The sequence below is a fragment of the Ctenopharyngodon idella genome, chromosome 4 (assembly GCF_019924925.1).
Source record: "Ctenopharyngodon idella isolate HZGC_01 chromosome 4, HZGC01, whole genome shotgun sequence".
NCBI lineage: Eukaryota > Metazoa > Chordata > Actinopteri > Cypriniformes > Xenocyprididae > Ctenopharyngodon > Ctenopharyngodon idella.
The window spans coordinates 19,827,749-19,855,002 of record NC_067223.1 but is presented as its reverse complement, the minus strand read 5'-3'; the positions used below and the strand labels follow the sequence as shown (position 1 = coordinate 19,855,002).

Below are 27,254 nucleotides of genomic sequence, written 5' to 3'. Positions count from 1 at the left end.
TCAGTATTACCTCCGTTTTGTGGGAGGTGTGCTAAAATAAATCAATGTCATCAGCATAACAGTGGAAGTTAAACCCATAGCGTTTAATAATTTGTCCAATTGGCAACATAAAAATAGTGAAAAGAAGAGGGCCCAAGACAGAACCTTGAGGAACACCAGAACTGGTGGATGATTTGTGCTTCTGGTATATAACAAATTGACTGGTCTTCCTCAACAGGGAGGCAACAAAGTGTTGAAGGCCGTGACAGGGGTATCTCATGACTAACAGTGTCAAAAGCTGAGCTGAGGTCTAACAGAAGGAGAGAGTTAAGAGCGCCAGAATCAGAAGCTAGGAGGAGGTCGTTAAGAACCTTAACCAGGGCTGTTTTACTACTGCATAATGGATGAAAGCCAGACTGGAAAAGCTCATAGAGGTTATGTCCTGTTAGATAGCCCTGTAACTGGGAGGCAACAACTTTTTCTAATATTTATCTAGATTCTATATAAGTTTCCACTTGAGCAGCATCAAACCTCTTCTGTGTTTTGATTCAATTTTGCTTCAGGATGGAAATCACAAAGTGAAAGCAGGAAAACAAATGAAATGTAAAGTCCAGTGTTTGTTCTCATAGTTCAGAGTTAAATGCCTGAATATTTCAGTTACTTTTTAATCTGCAGTTATTTGTAGCAGTGAAGAAACAGCACACAAAACAGGCAGATCTCTGATACAACAGGAGGACATTATATGAAATGTAAGCTACTGTATAAGAGAAACTTTATTAAAGACACACATGCAGCACAACGTAACAATAGCAGTTATGATGAGCAGCACTCTGATCAGCAGCTGGTTTCTTTACATTGATGGATCTCAGCAGTGCTTGTTTCCAGATCAGCCACACTGTAATTTTACAAAAATCGAACTTTTGTAATCCCTCGTTGTGATGCTTGTTTGCCGTATATATTTAATTTTCTGCTCTCTATTGTTTTCCCCATCGCTGTGTGTTATGAGGACGGGGAGAAGCAGTCAGATAAGCAGGTCACGTGACATACATTGCAACACGTAGGATTATAAATCATATTAGTACATTAGGTTAGGAGCATAGTTTAGTTAGGGTGTTACTGACGTTGAAGACTTTTTTCCCCCCTTTTTTTGTTAGTTAGATTAGAGGGTAGGTTTTTTTTTATTTGGTGCTGCCCACATCCCTTCTTTTCTCCTCATTTGTGTTGTGCCTAATTCGTGCTGTATATATTGTAGGCTATATATTCATTACCATCATCACTATTTTCACTGTTACACTTGTACACTTCTCACTTTGAATGTAATAAATTATGCCTTTGATTGCACTATAGGCATCCAGGTTTCTGGTCTCTTTGTACAGCACAATACTAATACATATTTATTTGTTTGTTTGGTTGTTTTCCGATATTAATTTAAAGGCTATACCCAGCACCCCTAGTCCATCTCGGGGTTGTAACAGTGATGCCATTTAGTGAAGTGTTTGACACGGCAGGACTCAGGCACCAAAAAGATAATAAAGGGAGTCTCAGATGTTTCTAGGCAAAACTCATATTCATCTAGGGTACATCAACAACACAAATATAATCATAACTAATGCTGCAGAGTTATTAATAGCACACTGCAACATTTTAACGGTTGAATGTTGCGTTTTTTGGGCCATGGATTACTTTAAAAACACAAATTAAGATAATTTTATTTACAATAAATTGACTTGACTTGTTTTTATTTTTCTATAACACCAGCGCGAACAGGACTTTTATTTTGGTGTGGCGATCCGATTTCATAAGGCTACTTCACGCTCTTGCATTGGTTGTGATTCGGCTCATGAAAGGTTTGTGTTTTTATGCATTTAAAGTACTTAAATCGATGCAAACTATACAGTATATTTTATAGTTTCTACAAGTGGTGTAAATAAGTGTATTATTATTGACTAAAACTTTGTAATGTTCTATCTAACATTAATAATCGTTTTGTTTATGAGTAAAGTGCATCCATATATGATTGATAGCAAAGGTGCGTCTCGTTTCTCTCCCTATATGGTGAATGAGTCTGTCGTAAATAGGAATTTGGTAACTGGCAAGAAGTGATGGAGAAACGGAGCTTTTTGAAACTTAACTGAATTTATGTAACGTTATATGCCGCTTAAAACCAATTGATTCACAAAATGATTCACTGTTTGAATCACTGTTTGAATCAATCGATTCACCGTACGCTGACGGTCAAAACAGTTTAAATGCAACGAGAACAACAAACACAAACATGTGTAATGACAACTTTAACAAACCAACTGCAAAAAGAAAATTACTAGCTATTTTTTAATTAAACTCTTATCTGACTTCATTTTATTGTGACCTCAAATTTAAATGGATTGTTGGTCAATTTCAAAAAATGTGTGTAAACCCTGAATGTAATGAAAGTGGAATTTATTGAAGTAATCTGCAAATCAATACATAGAAATTTTAGTTTTGATATATTTTTCTTTGTTAATCTTAAATTTGACAGAAAAACTCGGGTTGGAGCAACTGAGATTCACATGACATGAAGATGGCGTTCCTTAAAGAGAAGAGTGAAGAAGAGAAACATGAAGATACTGAGACACAAACAGGTTGGTTTCATTCTCAAAGCTGAACTCAGTCATTTGATCCTTATTAAAAGTGTCCATCTCTACAGAAATGAGATTTTTGAGGATTGTCATATGAGTGTCCTAATTAAAGCAGTTTTATTTGGGGGCTTCATCTATAAATGCTTGTTTTTGGAAAGTCCCTTTTCATCGTCGCTTATCAATGATGTAATATCCGCGCTATCCTCACAGACGATGTATGGCAGTCGTTTGTGAGGGGCTGCCACTTACTTTCAATTTGTTTATTTTATTATTAAAGTGTTTGAAACGTTCACCGGTTCCCACCTCCTAAAACCTAGGATCAATATCGGCGTGGCGTTTTCGAGATGGAGAGAGCTTCGCGACAAACTTATACAGTGTGCGTTGCACAAAAATATTCAGCCATTAGTTACAAATACTGTGGGTTTGTACTTTTAGTACGATTGTTTTAAACGTGTAATACTGTGCAGTATTAACCCACCAAATCATTTGACAAATAGTCTCATATCAGTAACAGGCTAATATAGCATTACATCACGTTCCTTGCTGCATATTCATTACGATTACATAAAATAGTGTGATCAAATGTACACGTAATACAATAACTAATTCATTACCTTCTCCGTAAACGTGATTCATGAATTCCATATTTCTCTGGATGGTGAAAACGACATCTCCCATCGTTCCACTCTCCTTCATAGCTTTGCCTTTGTTATTGTATTAAAAATGTGACCTCTAGTGGCGCAAACTTACAGATTGTGCCTTTAAATAAACTCAGAGCAGATGAAAGCTAATGATTGTGACGTATGGGAGGGCTTTACAGGGATATTTTTTTTGTTGTTGTTGTTTTTGAACCCAGCTGTTCAGAGGTTGCCACTCTGATTAATTAAAATTAAAGAGTTATTTTTTTTATTGTGTAACATGGACTAACTGAAAAACTGATTTTTCAGTGCAAAAAAAAAAAAAGCTAACCTTTGACAAAAAGCAACTTTTATTGTTATAATTGTGATTTCAAAATATTTAGATATGAATCCAAGTAGTCAAATAGCAAATAGTGGAGCTCTACAGCCATCTACTGATAAAAGTGATCATTTTTTACTTTTACAACTGCATTTTCCAAAAGATGTGCAAAAATCTTACACTAAACCGTGTTATCGACATGAATTAAAGTTAGAAATGTTAGTCTTTTATGAAGTAAATTTTACATAAAAAGCTGTTTGTATAAAAACCTATTTTTTTAAAAAAAAAATTAAATTTATTTATACAAATATAGACACTGAGTATCATTGCCATACTTTGTGTTGTTGTTTCAGCTGTGACGTCGCGGAGAAATAGAAACCATTTCTAAAATATAATCGTCGCGTGTCGCTATCGCGCTGGTTAGGATAAAAACTGATTAACATGGAAAAGATACTTATCGCGTGTCGCAGCGTGTGTAGTTAAATTATCCATGTTATCCCCATGAATGAAAGTTAGAAATGTGGGTCTTTTATAAAGTTAATTTTACATAAAAAGCTGTTTTTGTATAAAAACCTATTTTAAAAAATATATTTTTTTAAATGTATTTATATAAAAAAAGACTAATGTGTACACCCCAAATGAAGACCACATAAGGGACTTGTAATTGTAATAATTTAATTAAAATAAGTTTTTGTTTTTGTAATGTCTATTCAATGCTTTTCTCATCTTGCACAATAATGACTTTTAAAGATCTGTTGATGGAAATTTCTTTGCCAAAGTTGATATGTGGTTAATTTGCAATTTAATTTAATTAATATTAATTAATTAATTAATCTGCACATCATGTAATTATTTGGAATAAAACTTTTAAACACCTCTTTCAGTAGCTTTGTGTGTATAGGATCGAGTGTACTTGTTGCTGGTTATGATGCTATTTGTTTTGGATGCTTTAAAGGATAAGTCCAATTTCAAATAAAAATTTCCTGATAATTTACTCACCCCCATGTCATCCAAGATGTTCATGTCTTTCTTCAGTTGAAAAGAAATTAAGGTTTTTGAGGAAAACATTCCAGGATTATTCTCCTTATAGTGGACTTCAGTGGCCTCCAAACGGTTGAAGGTCAAAATTACAGTTTCAGTGCAGCTTCAAAGGGCTTTAAACGATACCAGATGAGGAATAAGGGTCTTATCTAGTGAAACAATCGTTCATTTTCTAAAAAAAAATACAAATGTATATGCTTTATAAACACAGATGATCGCCTCACAAGTGTTTCTGCTTTCTGTATTCTTCAAAAAGCTTACGCTAAATGTCCTACGCCTTCCCTATTCAACTTACGGAACGAACGCGGCGCCAGTTCCGTTTTTTTCCGTAAGTAGAAAAGGGAAGGCGTAGGACATACAGCGTAAGCTTTTTGAAGAATACAGAAAGCGGAATGGTGGAAGCACTTGCAAGGCGATCATTTGTGTTTATAAAGCATATACATTTACATTTTTTAGAAAATGATCGATCGTTTCTCTAGATAAGACCCTTATTCCTCGTCTGGTATCATTTAAAGCCCTTTGAAGCTGCACTAAAACTGTAATTTTGACCTTCAACCGTTTGGAGACCATTGAAGTCCACTATAAGGAGAATAATCCTGGAATGTTTTCATCAAAAACCTTCATTTCTTTTTGACTGAAGAAAGAAGGACATGGATATCTTGGATGACATGGGGGTGAGTAAATTATCAGGAAATTTTCATTCAGAAGTGAACTAATCCTTTAATGCTTTTATGTTGGTTTTGATCTCTGTTGCTTTGTGTCATTAAAATAGTTAACTTGTATTTATTTTGTTTTAGACCTGATGAAGCTGAAAGAGGAGAGTCAAGAACTGAAGGAAATTGAAGTGCAAATTCAGAATGAGAAAGATGAGGATTTCTTAAAGGGAAAAAAACATTTTAGTTGCTTTAAGACAAAAAAGACTTTCTCACGAAAAAGAGGTCGTCGTTTAATCTGCAAACAGTGTAGAAAACGTTTCATTCATAGAGGAGACCTTGATATCCACATGAAACGTCATAACGGAGAGAAGCCTTTCACCTGCCAACCGTGTGGTAAAAGTTTCAGTTCTAGATGGTACTTTGACTTTCATATGAAAATTCACACTGTGGGAAACACTTTCACCTGCAACGAATGTGGTAGGAGCTTCTCACGAAAAGGAGGTCTTAAGACTCACGTAAGAGTTCACACCAGAGAGAACCCATTCGCATGTGATCAGTGTGGAAAAAATATGAGAAATAAAGCAAACCTTAATGAGCACATGAAGATTCACTCAAGTTTTAAATGTCATCATTGTGGAATGAAGTTCACAGACAGTGATCACCTTAAGGATCATGTGATAACTCACACCGGAGAGAAGCGTTTCATGTGCGATCACTGTGGAATGGACTGTAAACACAATTCACACCTTGAGGTTCACGTAAGAACTCACACGGGAGAGAAGCCTTACATCTGCCCTCAGTGTGACAGGAGTTTTGCATTAAAAGGAGCCCTAAGGATTCACATAAGAGTTCACACAGGAGAGCGACCTTTTACCTGCCCTCAGTGTGGAACGAGTTTTAAATATAAAAGAGACTTGAAACGTCATATGCAAACTCATTTTGGCAAGAAACTGGAATGATCTGTGCATGGCAAAAGAACAATTTCAAAAATCACTCTAGAGGTGTGAAGGGGATTTAATTCACTCAATCAAAATATTAGATAAGCTTCTGTCTTGCTGTAAAATACCACAATGTAAATTAATATATATACATAAAGTGAATAAATAGTGTATAATGGAATAATGAACATTGCACTGAATTAGTTGACTATTTGATCTTTCAGTCGTGACTTTAATATGGCTACTATTGGGAGTGGGTCCTCAACGTAAGCCACTTGTTGGCGTGTCGGTATTTTCAATGTCCTGAGGTAGATTTAACAGCATCAATAGTGTAATACTTAGTTTATAATTAGAAAATAGTCACTTAAATAGTCAGGCCTAGCATTAATTTAGTTATTCAAATGTAAGACAACATAAAAAGACATGTCCCTCAGCGTTTCTCTTCAGTTTTCCTTAATTTTTATAAATGAAGCATTTATTGCGCACTGATTATAAAGAGAGGGAGAGCGCAGTGCTTGCTTTCTGTGTAATACATTCACAAGAAAAGTTGTAAATGTTCAAAAGTGCGGAGTGCCTGCCGTGATTTATTCATGATACAGCACTAGCCTCGAGTACCTTATTGCTTTTATAAAACGGTTACCAAACAATACAGATATTAAAGCCAAAAATATGTATCAATGCAACTTTCATGAAGTAAACTTTCACTAAAAGCCTTCCTTTTCCGCCAGAAAAAATAGTCCCTGACTGTGAAAAGCAACAGAAGTTACATTATTACGCCATTAGATGGCGGCAAAGACTGTCTATATGAGTGTGTCAGTCAGTAGCGAAGACTTTTACATTGAAAATACTGAATTATTGTGAACATGGAACAAGACGCAACTGACAAATGCTTTGACTAGTGCTGTCAGTCATGGGAAAACCCCTTAACTGTTAAAAGGACAAGATATTGCAGCGGACATTTAAACATATTTTTTATTATGAACATAGGACTGACCTGAAGGAAAATGCTAAATCTGAATGCAGGTAATAAACGCGCTCACTCGATCTCTTTCTCACAATACTCTTCTACATAATACAATAAGCATCAACGAACAATATCAATTGAGAACAAACAGTTTACGTTGATAAGGGTGTTGGCAAACTCGGCAGGATAGTCCCAATCCAGGGTTTCTGCAGGTTTCATTTCAATTATATTCTGCTGAAATGAACAGAATGACTTAAAAAGATTTGTTCATTTTAACAAATGCGATTCAGCAAATCTGAGTCAGTAAAATGACCCAAACTTCCCATCACTAACCTTACCAAACATCCAGTGATCCATGGATATTGACATGCAGCCAGAAATCATGTTTCCTGACATTTATATGAGCCTGATTACGCATGAATGCATAAAGAAAATTTGCCTGTGAACGCTTCATATAAATACAATATAGGTAGGTCTAAATCCATGTGAAAATAAGTCGGAAGTAAGCACAGCATAGTTTGTAAACAATGTGTTAATGCTCTGTTGCCTTCTCGAGGGTGGGAGAAAAGTACACAGAATACTTATGAATCTTGAATATGAAAAATATACAATGTAAACAAGGGCTTTTCCTTTTTTGTGAAAGGCTGAGGAGGATGTTGGTGTTGATGCTAGCATGTGCTCCACAGTTGGACATGGCTAATTATTGTGGTAACTTTTAAATATGTGTAAAATATCAGACTAACAACTTTTTGAGTACAAAATCTTTTATAGTTTTTAGAACATATGGAAAGACAATAAAAAATAGGCAATAAAAATGATCTCGAAAAGAAAACAAACATTACTAAATACAAAACACTATTACTACTACTATTACTAAAATGTAAATAATCTACTACTATTACTGTTAAATGTAAACTAACTGAATGAAAAATTAATGAACTAACTTAACTACTATTCCATTTTTTTTATTATTATTAATTTACAAAGCTGATATCTAGCACACGTTTATGAATGTGCTTAATTTCCAGGTTGGTGGGTAGTTTTTCAACTAGTTCATCCACACTTCCATGGTACAGGGCTGCTGGAACGGTGAACTCGTCGAAGTCGCTGCACAGTAGTGTTAGGGTTCTGTGCTGTTCGGATACTCCGACAACTTCTATCGGGTGCATGACTACCTCCCTCTCGGCAATCTGTATTTTATCAAAAATACAATTTACACTTAGGTTTACATCCCCTAAAAAACACAGTGAATGTATGAGCTTGTAGATATCTTTGACATTGCACCCTACTATTTACACAGCAAAATAAATAATGCTATAGCAGAATTATATCAACCATGAAACCAGTGATGAGAGTGGTTAATGCTACAAATGTGATATATTAATATTAATCAATATACTCTATGCACAGTACTTAGTAGGGGTGTAACGAGACACTCATGTCATGATTCGATACATACCTTGATAAATAAGTCACGATACGATAACTGCGATATGATGCGATAACCACATTAAAATATAAATACAACAATAAAAAGTCAACCATTGATGGTTTTGTGTTGATGTAGAGTGAGTACAGAATGACAGCTAGGGGTACATTTTGCATCTACCAGATAAATATTTGTTATAACACAATGAATGATGAACACAATTGGAGTTAATAAATATTAATAAATATCCTGATGCATCCAAGCTTTATAATGGCAGTAAGTGTTACCAAATGATTATGAGCTGAACAAAGAGTCTCCATCCATCATAAACATGTACTCCACACGGCTTCGGGGGGTTAATAAAGGCCTTCTGAAGCGAAGCAATGTTTAACAAGTTACGAAGTAAAATATCTAGCTTCTGCCAGCCCGCCTTCTGTATTCAAATTACGAAAAAAACGGACTTACGGAACTGACGCGATGATCTTCATTTTCATGCTATCTTTTTTTAAGGTTTTTTTTTTATTTGTTCCTTATGCTCTAAACCATGTAATGAGGAAAAAATACTAAATCCACAAAACATTTTTTTCTGAGTCTCAGAAGGATATGGACCCTTGATGAAATAGCCCTATCTGCTGTAGTATTCACTATTTGTTGTCATACCTATACTTGTTGTACAGAACAGTGTCCTACAGAGCATTTTATGAAACAAACACAATCAGATCAAATTTTCAAATAGCCACTATCTTTACAAATAAACCACAGATTTGATCTTTAAATAACTACATTCTCGCCTGAAAAACTCTTAAAACTTCATTTTGTGACACAATAACACTTATTTTTTAAATTACTTGGGATTTCTCCTCCGATATTGAAGCTTACTCAAGTGCGCACAAGTCACCTAACCTCAGTATAGCCTCCCCCTACAGGACGCATCAGGAACAACAGGGGCGTAAAACTGCCTGGGCCGTATATCTGCCTGCTCCAGGTCCTACAGCCTCCCTCTTCTCAATTTACAAAAAATTGTCAAGGTTTCATGTGAAGAGTTTGCTGAGTCAGCGTTGGATGCGAAGTTGAAGCTGACGGCGCGTTATCTTCGCAGTAGTATACTGGATGAGCCTAGAGAAATGCACATTAAATTAAACATGTCAGTATGATTTATCGCCTTCCACACTGCACGAATACTTGGATAAGCGCCTATTATATTGGCACACACTAACATTAAAATAAGCGGCAATGCTAAGTGGCTAGCGCCTACTAGTCTACTTACATGTTTTAAATGATAAGACATGTCCGATGTCGACTAATGGTTAACAAATGTTTGCCTGCAGAGTTTGCAGACAGCCTTTTTGGGGTCATCCTTTATAATAATAATAATATGTTTTATTTATATAGTGCCTTTCAAGGACCCAAGGATGCTTCACATGAAGTTGATAGATAACATGAACACATATACAAGTATACAAACAGTATACAACACATGATCAACTAGATGGAGCAGACAAAGATAGTATAATATACAAGCGAAGATACAAAACATATTTTGATTAAGTGAGTTTTTAAAGCACTTGTAAATGTCTGAAGTGAAGAGACAACATGAAGGTTTTGTGGTAGTTTGTTTCAGAGCTTAGAAGCTGAAATGCTGAAAGCCCTTCCACCCACACCAGATAGACAGAACTTGGGTACTTCAAGCAAATTCTCAGAGCTCGATCTCAGAGTACTGGCAGGGACATAGGGGAGAATTAATTCAGAAAGATAAGAAGGTGCTGAACCATGACAAGCCTTGAAAACTAGAACAAGAATCTTAAACTGAATATGATAAATAACAGGGACCCAATGTAGTCGCTGTAAGACAGGAGTGATGTGAGCTGAATTTTTGGTAAATGTGAGGGCCCGATCAGGTGAATTTTGAATTAGCTGCAAGCGATTTAGGACTTTTTTGGGTAGGCCATAAAACAATGAGTTGCAATAATCCAGACATGAAGTTATAAAAGCATAAACAACAGTTTCAGTATCTTTGAAATTTAGCGAGGGTCGTAAACGGACAATAATGCGAAGATGTAAGAAACAGGACTTGACAAGCTGATTGAAAACATAGCCTAGAATCAAAAAATACACCAAGGTTGCGTATAGTGGAAGAGTACAACACCGTCAATGTTAATGGAGAAGTCAAGTTGGGAGGAATCAAGGGATTTAGGGCCTACTAACAGAATTTCTTTTTTTTTTTTTATGTATTGAACTTTAAGTAATTTTGAGCCATCCATATTTTGAGATTGTGTAAGCAAGATGTTAAAGAAGAGGGAGGAAAAACAGAATTGGGCTGTACAGTACAACAAATTTACGTGCCATCAGCGTAACTGTGGAAATTAAAACCATGGCAGCAGATAATCTGACCCAGAGGAAGTGTGTAGATTAAAAAAAAAAAGTGGACCAAGGACAGATCCTTGAGGCACCCCACGTGAAATTGTGAAAGAACAAGATTTGAATTTGTCAATGCTAATGAACTGTTGCCTGTCTAAGAGATATGAACTTAGCCATTGTAAAACTGTTTCTGAAATGAGAAAGGAGTATAGAATGGCAAACGGTATCAAAAGCTGTGCTCAGGTCCAAGAGGACCAGAAGGCTAAGGACACCAGAATCAGAGGTGAGGATCCTTTCAAAAATGATCCCACACTTTCGATTTTCTTCCCAACATGCTTATTAGCAGGTGGATCAGCCAGGCCTGCTGTGTTGAATGAATGAATGAGGCATTTATATAGCACTTTCATATGTACTACTGTACACCCAAAGCACTTTACAATCATATCAGGTCTCTCCTCATCCACCACCAGTGTGCAGCATCCACTTGGACCCCTCACCACCACAGGGACCCCTCAGCACCAGGAGGGCCTGAGCAGTTTGGACCATTTGTTTTTGAGATAAAGCATGTTTTTTGTAAAAATCACTTATATGTATAGGGATACCCAAAAGCCTTCCTCCCCACAACTTCTCTGCTAAACTCCGCCACCGTCCGACAGTCGACCAGCCAGCCAAAAGGACAGGTAGGCCCTTTGAGAGACTCCCCAGGCAAGTTGTCGTGCCTTTGATACAGATCGCAGAGCAGGATCCTTACAAGCTCCTCACCCACCACCTGCGGACCTGCATGCAGGGTTAATGAGCTGTGGGTAATGCTCTACAAAATGGTGTTTTGGAATAAATTTCCCTTCTGGAAAAAGACCACAAAATCTATGTCTGTGCTCAGCAATCAGGCTATCAAGGTGACCAATGCTTTCATCTGTATTGTATCTCCCAGCTCCCTGTCTACTCCTGCAGTTTTGGCTGCTTAGTCTGACTGCTGAGACTCTGTCTGACCCTCCTGGTGTATCCTGGGAGCCCCCATCTACCTCAGCACCCCATGTTTTCCATGTCCCGGCAGCACCCAGCAATGATCTAAGAAGACCAAAAAAAAAAAAAAGAAGGGGCAGAAGGAAGAGTTTAAGAATCAATTGATGAATGTGCTCAACCAGTCTGCAGATGAGGAGGAGCTTTTTCTTTTAAGTCTGGCCCTGTGTCTCAGAAACCTGTCACTTGAAAAAAGAAGTGAAGTAGAAATCAAGTTCTTGACTGCTTTACACAGGGCTGAGTTTTCCTGAGAAATAAATCAGGAATCAGATCTTTCAAGAATAAGTGAGTGGCTCTTAAAAGAGCCTTTGTGTTTTGTTGAAGAAAAGCAGAAGGGGTGCAGAAGGATTCCCGTACAGCTATGGCCTCTTGGATGGAGTTGTTGGTGCCCACTCTCCTTCCACATGTAAGTGCAGGGATGTGCTGTTTTTCCTGTGGGACAGAAGCTTCTACTGTGGAGTTTAATCTCTGGAAGTTATGAACTTTACCTTTAACATACTATCTCTGTATTAAAAAATGCATTTAGTTACCACTTGTAAGTGCACTACAGGATATGTCAGAGAAATGAAAGAAAATTCCACTATCCAATGACACTTTCCACTGACCTTTGTTCTAGAAAAATTTAACTTAGTACACCTGATTCTTCTCATCATTCTGACCCTATGACGTGTACAATCTCACCGGTGTGATCAGCCTTGGCTGGTCCGTGGAGCGTACGATCACACCGGTGTGATTAGAACGTTCAGTGCATCACGTGATCAAATTCCAATGTGCTTGCATGCCGTGGCTGGTGCCGAGCCAGTGACGGACGTGTTCAGCACTTTTCATATATCACAAATATGCAGTGTTTTCAACCACATGTTTATTTTAAGTTTCAGAGATTTTAATACACATAAGTAGTAGCAAAACAATACATTTACAGTTTGTAAAATACACACTGATGTCTATAAAAGCGGCAATAACTATCCTTCCCACCATAATTAAAGGACACGTTTTATTCATATCAGATAGACATTGTGTAAGTAACTTTACTCTATTGATATATCTCAATTAATGTGTTATGCATTATATTTGTGTACTTTCACAATTGTGTAGCTTGAAGATTTAAACTTTGTTTCTATTCTCCCACAGTGTTGCCTTTAAATGATTGACTAAGGGAAGTGTCCAGGAGTTTCTGGCCACACCTCAGATCTAAAAATATTAGTTAAATGCTAGTATTTTACTACTATATAGATAGATAGATAGATAAATAGATGCCTCTGAGACTCACTCTCACTCTTTGCAAAGAGGTCCTCCTCCTCGCCAGTGGCAGAGGGCATCTAGGGCAGCTCTTTCTGCCTCTTCCGACACACTTAGAGGAGCTGTCCTAAACTTCATGGATGTTCGTCCAAGAAGTAGATAATGCTGCCCATGTTTATTAGACAAGGTGCAGTTTTTTAGAATATATGAGGCACCCTCAAATTCGGGAGTAGGGCCATTCTTCTTACTCCCATCAGTGAGGGCACAGACTGATGATGTGTTGTTTGTAGCAATTTCAATTTTTGAGCCTTTGCTCACAAATGAGACAGCTTTCTCATTGAGGCATGTCTGCACACATTTAATGGCCAATTTTTGTGGTTTGGAGCAGGGGTTTTCAACCTTTTCGGACATGCGCCCCCTCGAGTTTGTCTAATTTCACTGTCGCCCACACCCACCCACACCACACAATCACACGCCACGCCACGCCAGTTCTTGAGAACATCATATTATATGCTGGATATAGCATGCATAACAATTGTTATATTGAAACATTACAAAACATATATATAAAACGAGCTCACCTAATTCAGTGTGATGGCTGAGCCTGTTTCTGAGAGCACAACATGCCAATCCGTGTTCACCAGCTCACTTACTTTCATGTATTTCGGGAGAAATGGATGAATTCACGTGTTGTAAATCCAACAGATCCGATTCTCTGTACTGCGGCGCAAACTAACATGGCGGAGCCCATTGCACGTATAGCTTAACTAACGCAATCGTTATAAAGGTTTAAACAGCAAAACACATCCACTTGCACATATTTGACAATCAGAATATCAGATATTTCATGCTATAGTTAACAAATTTGTAAATATTTTGATTCCTTTCATCATGCTGATTACATTCAACATCTTAAATTAAGACTCCGCCCATAACAGTAGTGGCCATTTGAAAAGAACAGTATTCAGAGTTTTTGTAACTCCTCCTTAAAATTGTGTCAAATTCTTACTAAAATTGGCTCAGATGATCTTTGGACCGAGCCGCACGGAAATGACTGAACAGATTTTTTATACATCTTTGTTCAAAAATTAGGATGTCGCAAACTTAACAAGGTTGACCCAAAATTGGTTCAGAGGCTGTATCTCAGCCAAACTTTGAGCAATCAAAACGAAAATTGGTACGCTTCATCAGAACCATGATCTGAGGGTCCAAATTTGGGAACAGCACCACCTACAGGTCATGAGACCTGAAAAATGGTTATTTTGGCCAATAACTTTTGAACAGTTTGTCATCATGATCTTGGTGTCTATGGATTCCTTGTGTTATGCCAAATCCAAGGAAACCAGTTTTGCCAGGATCTGATGAATTTCCTCATAAATTGCAATATCTTTTTAACAATTTGACATATTGACACAGAATTTGGTAGGGTTCATGAATAGCATGTCCTAAAGTTTGAACACAGCGCCACCTAGTGTTCCAAAGAACACATTTTTGCAAAAATGAATAAAACATTATCTAAAATTTGATTTCATGTCATAGTATTCCTTGGTTTATGTCGATTTTATGTCATTTTATATCATTTTCCAACAATGTGACTGTCCGCCATATTGAAGCAAATAAAAAACAGTTTTTTCACTACTCCTACACATTTTGCCCAATTTTGTCCAAAATCGACTCAGGTAATCTTTGGACCGAGCCGCACAGAAATAACTGAACAGATGTTTGATATTGACTATTGTTCCTGAGAAATATCTCTCCAAATTTGACTCTGCCTATGTTTGTGTCCTGATGCTAGTTAACTTAGCGGTGCATTTCTATAAAAATTCTTCATTGTCAGTTCATTCTCACATGAACTACTGAACTTTGGCATGTGTGTGAACATGAATCTGCCCGGTGGCGCAACGAGATGAGTGACGGGCACCTTATCCAGAGACTGTGGGTTCGAGTTCTGTGTGGGGCAGTTTTATAAAATTGTGTGTAATGTTGCATCATTTGAATTGTTTTATCATCCGGGTAAGTATTGTAACAGCACAACCACTGTAAAGGCCTGGGGTGCAGACTGTGAGATCCAAGAATGTTGCGTGTGAGATCCATCTGAAGAAATTCAAATTACTCTATGGGAAAAACAAGTCTCCCAACTGCATTTAGGTAACTTGAAAACATTCACCAATCTTAAAACGAAAATAGCCTTAAAAGCCTAACAACAACAACCCACAGAACAACCACAGAACCTATTCCACAGGACCAAGTATTTCCACCTGGTCAAGGCCCTAAAATCAGTGAGGATCTCTCTATCCCTAGTACAGTGGTGAGACCGAAGCCAATAGGGGCACAAATAAGCATAAGAAAAACAATGTCCAAAATGCCACAAATCACAAGAACAATTTAATCTGAAACAGCAATTTCACCATTGCCCAAATTGTAAGATTTTACGCAACACTACAAGCTATATAACAAAATGCAATGGAATCAACTGTCAAAATTCATAACACCAGAACTTGACCTGTCTACCTGATTCACAAAATATAGAAGAACTATTTCTAAGCTCAGATGACCTAACTTTCGCATATAACTGCTTAACTTATTATATTACACCCAATAATCAAAATAATGAACTTTCAAAATAGCATCATATGACCACTTTAAATGTAGGATTTAGGTCATTGTGTTTGTTCATCTGTTTCATCTTCATGCACTCTCACACTTTCCCTTCAATCTCCTTCAATGAACAGAAAAGTACTTCCACATCAGCAGCCGTACTGTAATCACACAAAAACCCAATAGAGTACCTCAGGGATGACGTGTTTTTGTAGGCCAACCCGGAAGTTAGCGGCGCACGGGTTCCCTCGATCGAAAACCTATGCATTTTTCCCATAGACTTTTGGAAAATCGCAAAAAATAAGCTCTGTGATTATGACACTTGCACGTTTTGTCTATCAAGATAATCTTTACAAGTTAACACAACATTTATACATTTTGAAGCCTAAATAAAGTCGTCAGATACAAAAAGCTAACAGTAGGCTATAAACGGACTACAGCAAACCACGGTCGCGGATCAATGTCACCACAACCAAACTTCCTCAAACTTTATTTAAAAAACAACTTTATTTAAAAACATGCTCGCTGATTATGATCTGCGCTGTGTATGAATACTTATCCACTTTTTCATGAGAAATTCTGTCCAAATGTCCTGTTTGTCATGATGACGTCTAAAGTCCCCACCAAAGGAAGTAGTCCATTTTAGCAATTTGTTAGCAACCGCCGTTTTTAAGACACAATAAAGGTTTAAAAAAAATCACAAGCGGGTTATAACTGGTGTGTTTTATGTCATAGATCAAAACGTGAAAATATTTAGAGACTTTGTTAACTACAGACCTTATTTCAGGCAATTTAGCAAAAACCCATTGACTTGGGGGCGATGGAACCGGAAGTCCTAAAATGCTAACTCGCTTCCGGGTTTTGCCTACAAAAACACGTCATCCCTGAGGTACTCTATTCTTAGCAAATGAACTCTGCACTATAAAAATAAATATCACTACACTAACATCATTTCATTTGTTTTCCTGCTGTCTCCTCGTGATATTCATCCTGAAGCAGAAGTGAATCAAAACACCGGAAAGTTTGATGCAGGTGACTCAAATTGAGAGTCAAAAATCAACTGTAACTGTACAATTAACTGTTTCCTGTGGATAGTTTATTTTTGTGTTTTTAGATTTAGTTGTATTGACAAACCTTATTTATTGTATAATAGTAAAATATATATTTTTGATATAGCTCTTTTGGGGAAAAATTGCATCAAACAAAAATGAAGAAAAGTGACTTGTTTGTATAAATAAATTGTAAAAATGATTGCTGCACTCAAACATGACTGCTGTGCTTTTGTAAAAAAAAAAAAAAATATTACATATTAGATATGCTACACATTATTTTCAGTACACAATTAAACATGTATTTAAATATGTATTTATATAATTTAAATATTAATACCTCTGATATATGTTATATTATTTGTATGCGCTTTGTGATTTTAGACAGCAACGTGTGAACAGGACTTTTATTTTGGTGTGGTGATGTGACGACATAGAGCTGCGTCGTGCTCCTGCATCTGTTTTGATTCGGCTAAAGAAAGGTTTGTTTTTAAGCATTTAAACGTTGCAAACTGTTCATTATATTTTATAGTTTATATAAATTAATTGTTATTTTTGAATATACAATTGGTATGATTTATCTAACATTAATAAACGATATTTTTTACTTTTATAAAAGTGCATCCACACATGAGTAACAGAGAAGGCGTGTCTCGTTTCGTTCCCTATCGTGAACTATTGCTGCCTTCATGTGCTCTTGGAATTATGGTAAATATGAGTTTCCTAGGTAAAAATTGAACATGAACACCCTCACATTTCCGATAGCACGTGAACGCAGCATATATCAGTTTCTCATAGGTCAGTGGCAAGATGAGGAAATTCCGTGTCAATTAAAACTAGAATGATTCGAATAGCTTGAATTTCCGCAAGCAAAAATACAACAAATCACCAGTGTTTTCATGTTTTATCTATTATATGTGATCTACAAATCACTAAATACCAAATATAAATTATAAATACCTAAACATGAATGTTAAATATATATTGCATTCTTTTAATAATTTATAGTTTTTTTTTTGTTTGTTTGTTTGTTTTGGCTAATCAGGTAATCTAAAGGGATAGTTAACCCAAAAATTTAAATTCTGTCATCAGTTACTCACCCTCAAGTTGTTCTAAACCTGTAAAAATTTCTTTGTTCTGTTGAACACAAAGGAAGATATTTTGAAGAAAGTTTGTAACCAGGCCGCTTTGGGGCACCATTGACTTCCATAGTAGTAAAAAAAAATACTATGGAAGTCAATGGTGTCCCAGAACTGTTCAGTTTCCCACATTGTTTAAAATATCTTCCTTTGTGTTCAACATAACAAAAATTTTTTATATAGGTTTGAAACAACCTGAGAATGTGTAACTGATGACAGAATTTTCATTTTTGGGTGAACTATCCCTTTAAGGCCATTAACTCTCACTCTGACTGACTCCCTTACCAGTGTGCTGACTACCGAACTAGGGAGCTGATTGAGACGCACGCAGAGATTTAGTTTGGATTTATTTTTCTTTCTGTTAATTATTCTCATCTCAAACAGGACAGAGTGTCCAAACACATAGAAAAACTCCTGGTGAAGCGACTGAGATCCACGTGACACACTGTTATAAAGATGGCGCTTATTAAACAGGAGAGTGAAGACCTGAAGATTGAAGAAGTATTCAGTCTGAAACAAGAAGATACTGAGGAACAAAAAGGTTGGTTTCATTCTCAAAGCTGAACTCAGTCATTTGATCCTGAGAGTAGCTTGTATATGATTCTGTGAGTGAGTGCTGTTTGTTACTTATAGCTAAATAATACTATTGTCATAATGACAAATATATTTCCCATCTGGCTAGTGCTTTTCCCGTATTGTTTAAACATTTGGTCAGTAGTCTGAGAGCAGGCAATCTTTTGTGGTTGTTTGAACACATTCGACCACATGAGCTTTTATGCTATGAAGGCAATCTGGTCAAATGCATTTTCGACTACCTCTGGAAGTGGTCAAAAGTGGAGAAGCTAAAAATGTTTTAGACCCTGTTTACATCTGTATTTAGTGTCGTCCACTTGTGAGCCGAATGACCAAAATGCATCTTAAGCTCTCCAGCTTCAGTGCATGCAGATCAGTGCTATTATTTTAAACAGTAGCTATTATTAATTTGAGATGTTTCCTTGTCAAAAATGTTGATGCATTATTAATTATAACGAGCATTTTTTTATTTTTCTCGTATCATTTTCATCAACAATATGGTTTAATAAAAATCATTTCATTATTATACATGTGGAGGCTATTCCATTTTATTTATGGCACATGCATTTTGATTCTTTTTTTTGTAAGTAATGTTGTCCAATGACTTGTTTTCATTATATAGCCATTATTTTATTTCTTTGTAAGGTAATATTTTTTGGAAAAAGAATGGTCATAGTTTAAATTGGTTTTAAAAGTTAAATAATTTACTCTGGTTCAGAACAGGCTACTGTACTGTATGTTTGGGACATGGCTTTTAATGGTGAGCCTTTTGTTTTTGTGAAAAAACAACAACAAGGCTGTCAAAAAATTGGGTCAAAATTTGGATTTAGATTTATCGGCCAATGTATCAAATATAAAGAATATTCGGTTATCACATCCGCCAAAATTTTCATATCGGTGCCTCCCTAAATTGTAGGAGTAATATCTATGCCCAAATATTTGAAGCCATTGATTGCATTTATAAAGGGAAGTCCAATTGGTGGTTGGTGCCATTTCTTGAGTATTTAAAAATAGAGTTGTAACGTTATGAGTTTTTCACAGTATGATAATCATTCAGAAAATATGAAAGTTCTACAGTATACAGTATTAAACAATCAATTCTTATTATTATTATCATTAGTTGTTATAACTTATTATCATCAGTTAAATTAATGAAAACAGGTTGAACAAATGCTTTATTAGAACAAAATTTAAACCTTTTTGTATTGTTTATTCACATTTCAATAATCAAAAATGTCTAATCAATTAAATTTAATAATTGATTATGGATTAGATTAACAACTTATTTTTTTTATCATTAATAATATATTATTTTTTAATATTTTTCATTAAAAAGATATAACAGTCTCTTTGAAATGCATCTTATTCAGAAAATTAACTTTTCTTTTTATGATTTAATACAAATACATTATCAAAAACAGTGGTAACCAAATGAAAATTAAACTTTTTTTTTGGCACAACAGTGATTTACAAAACTAAAACAGAGACAAAATATATTCCTTAATGTTTAAACATTGTATTATTGTTGCTGTTATTATTTTAAGAAGTACATTCTATTGTACAATAGTAATATATTTCTGTCATAATTTCTTCGAGTTAATCCGAACTTTTATTTTGACGGGTTGTAGTTTGACATTGGTTTTTCTCAAATAAATTGATACAATGCTCATTAAGCATTCTCAGAGCAGCTCTGGATATGTTCATTTGTTCACGTCTTCATATTGTGAGACAAAACGGCACATCTCATTTACACATAGACACGCAGAACAAGCAGATTGTATATTTATATAGCAGTTTTGCGCTTTAATATTTACAGACCATGTTGAGATTTGATTTATTGTACAGCTCTACTTTTAATTTTACATGACATCTGCGTTTTACTGTAAATTAAATTTTTATTACCAGATTCCGCAATTCCCTCTGCATCTCAAGTCATACAGCTTTAAGTTATTATTATTAAAGACAACTTTATCTGCATGGAAGGATGGTGTTCTTGAATATAGGCGAACATGTTTGATGTATTTCCTCTTTTTGCAGCCACTTTGAATCCACATTTTTTGCAAATTGGATATCTATCCTCAAAGTGTTCCCATACTGCAAATTTTAACTTTTTTGATGGGGGATAGAGGTTAAAGATAACGGTCTCTGTCTCTGACATTTTCTCCGCTGTACGTGTGGGTCGAGCAAGTTTCGAGTCTAGTCAAAGTGGAAGGCAGCTGCTTATGCGCAGGTGAGATTCTCCATCTATTTTTTTCCCCCCAATACCGTAGATAAGCAAATTTGCACAATATGATAATCAAACATGTTCATAACGGTATACCGTTACAACCGTAAAAAAAAAAAAAAAAGAGTACTGTTGCCATAGAACAGAAGGCAGAAAAGTTTTATAGATGCAAATAATTTAGGGTTCCAAAAGTTATGGTAAAAACACAAATAGTCTTATTATTGTGCCACCTACTGTCGAACATATGTGTTTCTCTGCTTGTCTTAATGAGTGAGTCATTGAATCATTCATTCAACCAATTCATTCAAAAAGGCTGATTTGTTCAATGAAGCAAATAACTCTTCATGAATGGATCACTGAATAATTGACTCACCTGATTTATGAAACAAATGCAGATTTCATCTGGTGTTATAATGCATTGTACTCTTAAAAGTTATAACCACAAATAGGTAAGTATTTAATGATTGTAACTATTATTATTTATCAGTACAACATGGTTGTCTGTAAGGCATTATGCAGGGTTGAAAATTTTTTGGCGACCACCAAAACGAATTTTTGTCCTGCCAAAGCCTTATTTGATCAGTTATTGTGAGTTGTTTATGAGGGATGCAGATGATTGCTGCACTTGTGATAGGACGCATGTTAACTGACGGAGAGAACGAGCAGAGAGCTCCTCCTCTGTGCGCACAAACTCTCTCTATCTTCAAACTAAGCACTGTCTTTGCTCTCTCTCTTTCGCACATATTAATCTAAATCATCTGTCACGATGCTAAAAGTTCAGAAGACCGAATCCATGTTTCACGTGGTGCATTCGGAGAATTTTTTTCCTGAATAACCGCTGGGTGTGAATATTGCTCAAAAGAACATAAATTCATCTTCTCTGACAGGCGCCCCCTGCATACAGCTGACATAAACCACACTTTAAAAAGATGAAAAAAAAAAAAAAATCCTATCCAGTGAAGTGTTTTCTGTGTTGACAAATCTTTTGCGATGTCTTAATAACAGCCGCGATTCACACGCAGTGCGTCCACGTCCACTAATGTCCGATTCGTGACTTAATGACTCATTTGAACAGATTCATTTTAATGAATGGTTAAAACAACTGATCTGTCCAAGACTGAACTCACGAGACATAACGTCTGAATCGGTGTATAACAAATAATTTACTCAGAACACCTGTGAAATGTGTGCTTACCCCATTTAGCAAGAGTGGTTAGTAATATTTAGCCTTAATAATCCACAGTATTTTCAGGTTATTTATATGACAATGTGTAGTAAATTACCTATAAAATCAGTTAGTTTAGACTGGAGTGAGGTGAAACCAGAACACAGCACGATGTTGTTAGCTAGGTGCATTCAATAAAAAGTGTAATTGTCAGAACAGATTGATTTCAACATCACCTGGGTTCTTAACTGAAGAAAACAATATAACTACACCTAGAAATCTCTGAATAACATAGAGAAATCTAATGATAATGGCCCTTAAGGGGGAACTTGTACAAGGAGAAAAGCAGAGGACCTAATACAAAGCCATGTGGCACTCCATACTTGCTTTGTGTAAAAAGAGATGTCTCATCAAATACAAGTGGTAAAAGTCAGATAAATATGACTTAAACTCTTCTGATGCTTCTCCATAAATGCAAACATAATTCCAAGAGAATGTTGTGGTCTATGTTGCCACAAGACCTAATGAGAATAGAAACTGAAAACAAAATAGTTGCTCTGCAAAACTGAACATGGTTGAAAGAACACTATTTTAGGCCAATTTTTGATCTGTCTATAATTGACCAGTTCTCTTAGGTTAAGCTGTTTTTTTTTTTTTTTTTTTTTGTGGTTGGTTTTGATGCTTAAAAATTGTCAACATTTTTTTCATGTCTGTTGCTTTGTGTCATTAAACTGGGTTTAACTTGTATTTGTCGCTGTTCACCTTAGACCTGATGGTGCTGAAAGAAGAGGAGGATCATGATTTCACAACTGGAGTAACATCTTTTAATTCCTCACAGACTGAGAAGATAACAACTAGAAGTTATTTCACCTGCTTTCAGTGTGGAAAGAGTTTTGATCAACAAGGAGATCTTGCAGTCCACATGAGAACTCACACCGGAGAGAAGCCTTACACCTGCAAACAATGTGGAACAAATTTCACTAAAAAAGGAAGCCTTAAAATCCACATGCGAATTCACACTGGAGAAAAGCTTTACACCTGCCAACAGTGTGGAAGCAGTTTCATTCAAAAAGGAAGCCTTAAAAGCCACATGAGAATTCACACTGGAGAGAAGCCTTACACCTGCCCTCAATGTGGACAGAGTTTTACACATAAGCCAACTCTTAATGCCCACATGAGAATTCACACTGGAGAGAAGCCTTACACCTGTAAACAGTGTGGAATAAGTTTCAACCGAAAAGGAAACCTTAATGTTCACAAGAGAATTCACACTGGAGAGAGTCTCTACACCTGTCAAGAGTGTGGAAAAAGTTTCATTCAAAAAGGAAGCCTTAAAAGCCACATGAGAATTCACACTGGAGAAAAGCCTTACACCTGTCCTCAATGTGGAAAGAGTTTTGCACATAAGTCAACCCTTAATGCCCACATGAGAATTCACACGGGAGAGAAGCTGTTCAAATGTGATCAGTGTGGAAATAGTTTCAGATGTAAAATATCCCTTAACAACCACATGAGGAGTCACACAAGAGGGAACTGTTTTGTATGTCATCAGTGTGGAAGGAGTTTCAGAGACACGAAACGTCTTAAGAATCATGTAAAAATTCACACCATTGAGAAGCATTTCATGTGCCATCACTGTGGAAGGACTTGCAGAAACAAAGCAAACCTTGAGGTTCACATGAGAGTTCACACTGGAGAGAAGCCTTTCACCTGTCCTCAGTGTGAGAAGAGTTACACACATAAAGCAAACCTTGAGGTTCACATGAGAGTTCACACTGGAGAGAAGCCTTTCACCTGCCTTCAGTGTGGAAAGAGTTTCACACTTAAAGGAAACCTTGAGGTTCATAAGAGGCTTCACACTGGAGAGAAGTCTTTCACATGTCTTCATTGTAAGAAGATTTTCACAAAACAAAGAGACCTAAAATGTCATTTGAGAACTCATTCTATTCAGCCTGGCAAGAGGTTTACAAAATAGAGCAGTTTCAATTTGCACACTCACTCTGGAGGAAGACCATTTCATTTGATCAGTGTAAAACAAAAACAAAAAATCTTTTGACATCATACAGCAAGTCATGCAGATGTGAGACCCCATGCGTGTCCTTTGCATGGAATGCATTTTAGATGGCTCGACAATTTAAAATGGCACCAAAAAATATGCATCTTTGTGAAAGTAATTTTGATTTTGTAAAGTTGTAACTCTTCCATCTTGCTATGAAATTACACAAATTAAAATAAAGGATATAAACAATGGATTTTATGTTACAGCCTTAAGCTAAATGCTATAACTGTGGAGCTATATTAGTTTCAGAATTAATGTATTAATAAAATATGATTAAGAAATACATAAGCTAATTCACATTCACCAAAAAGCTCATGTACAGAGCAAAATCCTCAGAGTTAAATTAACACTGCTCAGTGTACATAATGTCCCACTTTAGAGTGTTTAAGTTAATGAGATCATTGATTAATCAAGTCATGTTTGAGCATTAGTGATGAACACCTGCTGTTAACAAGTAGAATCACTGAAGGAAAGATGAAGAACATAAAAAGAGAAGAGACAATAGCCTTAGACAATAAGCTACACAGCCTTAGATGAAATCAACTGCAAATAAAATAACTTTCTTTCAAGATCTCAGTAGAATTGAGATGAATTTAAGTTATTTGTAAATGAAAGCAATTTCTGTACATTGTTTATTTTCCTTATGTAACTTGAAACGTGCGGGCTGTAAAATAAAAGAAGGAATTGTTCTGTACATTGTTTATTTTTTAATGACAGGTATAATTTGGATATAAAAACAAATTTTTCTATACATTTTTTTTTTTTCATTCAAATTTGTAAATGAAAATAAATTGTTTTTATTTTCACGATAAAAAAGAAACAAAATTGTATCTTATAAAAAAAATAATTTATTATTTTTCAGTATTTTTTAAAAATGTCTTTGGAATTCACTTGCGTGAGGTACAAAGGTGTGGTACACTTGCAGGAAGATGGCCCTGAACCTGGTCTTCATCATCCCAAAAGCACACTCGGTAATGGAGCGTGCCCTGGAATGATGGACGTTAAAGCACTGGGCTCCGACGCCTTGTACTGGCCTCTTGTAGAGACTGATGAGGGGAGGTGGGTGTCGGAGGCACAGGTACCCTCCGTCTGCTAGGATAAAGTGCCCTGGAGGAGGGTACACTGGCCTCCTGTACAGTGGGCTGTGGCGGAGCACTTGTGCATCATGCACTGACCCGGGCCAGCCCACGTAAGTGTCAGTGAAGCGGCCCTGATTGTCACAAACTGCCTGCAGGATTATGGATGGGAACAGTTTCCTGTTCCTGTAGCACTGACCATCAGGGCCGCTTGGTGGCTTGATGTGGACATGGCAGCCATTGATTGCTCTGTGTCTTGCCAGCCCTGCAAACCCACGGCAAACTGTCTTTAGCTCCTCTGGGGTATTGGGGAGGTGAATTACTTGGTGGCGAATTTCCACCACCTTATCAGACATCCTCATACTCAGTGGACAGTGAAACAAGGCATGTCAAACACACTGGAGACCACTCTGTATGATGTACCACACGCCAGCCATCCCCATCTGTGTCACCGTTCATTTTCCAACAGATCCAGCAGCACTGCCAGGGCCTCCCTGATCAGCCGAAAATAAGGCCGTGTGTCGCAGTCATTAAATAACCTGTCCAGCACTGGGACGTTCAGGTTTATCCTGCAGTACAGGGGTCTGGTCTGATTTAGAGAAAGAAGGAAAAGAGAAATTGTCTACAGTTTTGACAAACTATTTTTACTAACTACTAATACCACATTGGGGAAAAACTACTAGTCATATTTAAAACCTTAATTAAATGGTTTTAATAAAAAAAAAATTAAAAGTATTTTCTTGCATACTGTAATGTACTTAAGGTACCAAGAGTAAAAGTGAAGGTATGTTTCTGCAGGAAAAAACCTCGTCAGGGTTTTTATATATGATTGTTTTGCATTAATATTACTGCTGCACTACTACATATATTTTACTTCTGAATATGTTGAAGATTGTTAAATGTACACTACTTTATATACTGTTGGGTCGTTTAATGTACAACAATGCATCATATTATAAAAGACCATAATTCTTTAGTGTTACTTCACATTTGTACATAAATACTTAACGAATGTACTTCCGTAAAGTCCACCATTGGTTGTTTTGAAAATAAAACTAACAAAATTTATTGTCACAATATTAACAAAATTGTTGCTAACTACAGCTGTGTCCCATATCAAAGGCTACATCCGAGAGACCGGTCTAGCCTACGGAGGACTATTCCTGTTGCCAACTATTACAGATGCTGTTGATGGGTGGCAGTAACTGTACTGGAGGTTTTTTTTTTCTTCTTCTTTCCATCTGTGTTTTCAGCACCAATGTAACAATGTTCAATGTAAAGTTTTAATCATAAAATACACAACAAAATCAGGAGCGCCATTCATTACCAATATAAAGCTTGGAAGAGCCAGGAGATTTTATAACTCCAATTGTGTTCATCTTAAAGAAGATAGTCATATATACTCCTAGGATGGCTTGAGGCTAAGTAAATCATGGGATAATTTTCATTTTTTGGGTGAACTATCCCTTTAACTACATTAGTACATGTTTTTTGATAGTTAATGCATTAATTAACATTTAGGGGTAAACTAAATCCGGTTCCACTATTTGAACTATCAACATCTCATGAACTATCAACAAGAAACATGAACTAAGGTCAGGGGAACGTTTGCTGGGATGAGTAGTTCACTGTCCATGCAGACTCAGGCCATGATGATACCATATCTCCACTCTCTGGCTTTTTAATAGTAAGTTTATGATAAATCATGAGCTGAATTTAGTAAGTAGTTAACAGTGAATGAATTGCGTGCCCCCTCAAGTAAAGTCATGGCAGAATCAGTTGAAAAAAACAAAAACCAAAGTTAAAATTTATTTGCAGTCTTATTTTTTATTTTCATAATTAAACATATACATTCCTGTAAAGACATCCATAAAGCAAATTTACGTGTAAAATAGGGCATGTCCATAAGTTAAATGTTTAAAACAAACATTTAAACAATAAAAATACAGTTAATTACTGTATATAACTCCCAATGCAACATACATGCAAACATGTCTTTAATTATAAATACAGTTTACCAAAGCAGTCAACATTTTTTAGATTAAAATGGCAGTTTTACTGTAGGAACATGAGAGCACCTATAGTATGCTACTAGTGAGCATCTCACCAGAAACAAACCCTACATTCTCTAGTCCCGGGAAGAAAAGTAGTTATAACTAAACATAAATGAAC

At 36.2% G+C, this 27,254-nt stretch overlaps 2 protein-coding genes across 6 annotated transcripts in view; both read left to right on the top strand.

Moving 5' to 3' along the window:
• Positions 1 to 27,254, top strand: part of LOC127510688 (gastrula zinc finger protein XlCGF7.1-like) — a 201,910-nt gene that overhangs the window by 20,778 nt on the left and 153,878 nt on the right. The window contains exons 3-4 of one of the 5 annotated variants that reach the window (XR_007929696.1): positions 2,498 to 2,600; positions 5,393 to 6,377. The exons of 2 other annotated variants lie outside the window; for them this stretch is intronic. Coding sequence is in view for 2 of the 3 variants with exons in the window: in XM_051890610.1 (XP_051746570.1) it covers positions 2,534 to 2,600 (67 nt within the window). In the remaining variant the exon portion in view is untranslated. Of the gene's footprint in view, positions 1 to 1,692; positions 1,827 to 2,497; positions 2,601 to 5,392; positions 6,378 to 27,254 lie in introns of those variants that run through there. 2 more of the 5 variants (XM_051890609.1, XM_051890610.1) reach the window with 2 other exon arrangements.
• On the top strand, positions 17,248 to 24,697 carry LOC127510646 (gastrula zinc finger protein XlCGF57.1-like). The gene is made up of 3 exons (XM_051890498.1): positions 17,248 to 17,328; positions 18,370 to 18,526; positions 22,715 to 24,697. Exons 2-3 carry the CDS (start codon positions 18,442 to 18,444, stop codon positions 23,920 to 23,922), a joined length of 1,293 nt encoding a protein of 430 aa, XP_051746458.1. The 5' UTR covers positions 17,248 to 17,328; positions 18,370 to 18,441; the 3' UTR covers positions 23,923 to 24,697.

Bases quoted from the DNA above. Each gene is read 5' to 3' on its own strand.
- LOC127510646 (XM_051890498.1), top strand. From the start codon at position 18,442: ATGGCGCTTATTAAACAGGAGAGTGAAGACCTGAAGATTGAAGAAGTA. The intron at 18,527-22,714 runs GTTGGTTTCATT...TGTTCACCTTAG, and splicing joins AGATACTGAGGAACAAAAAG to ACCTGATGGTGCTGAAAGAA.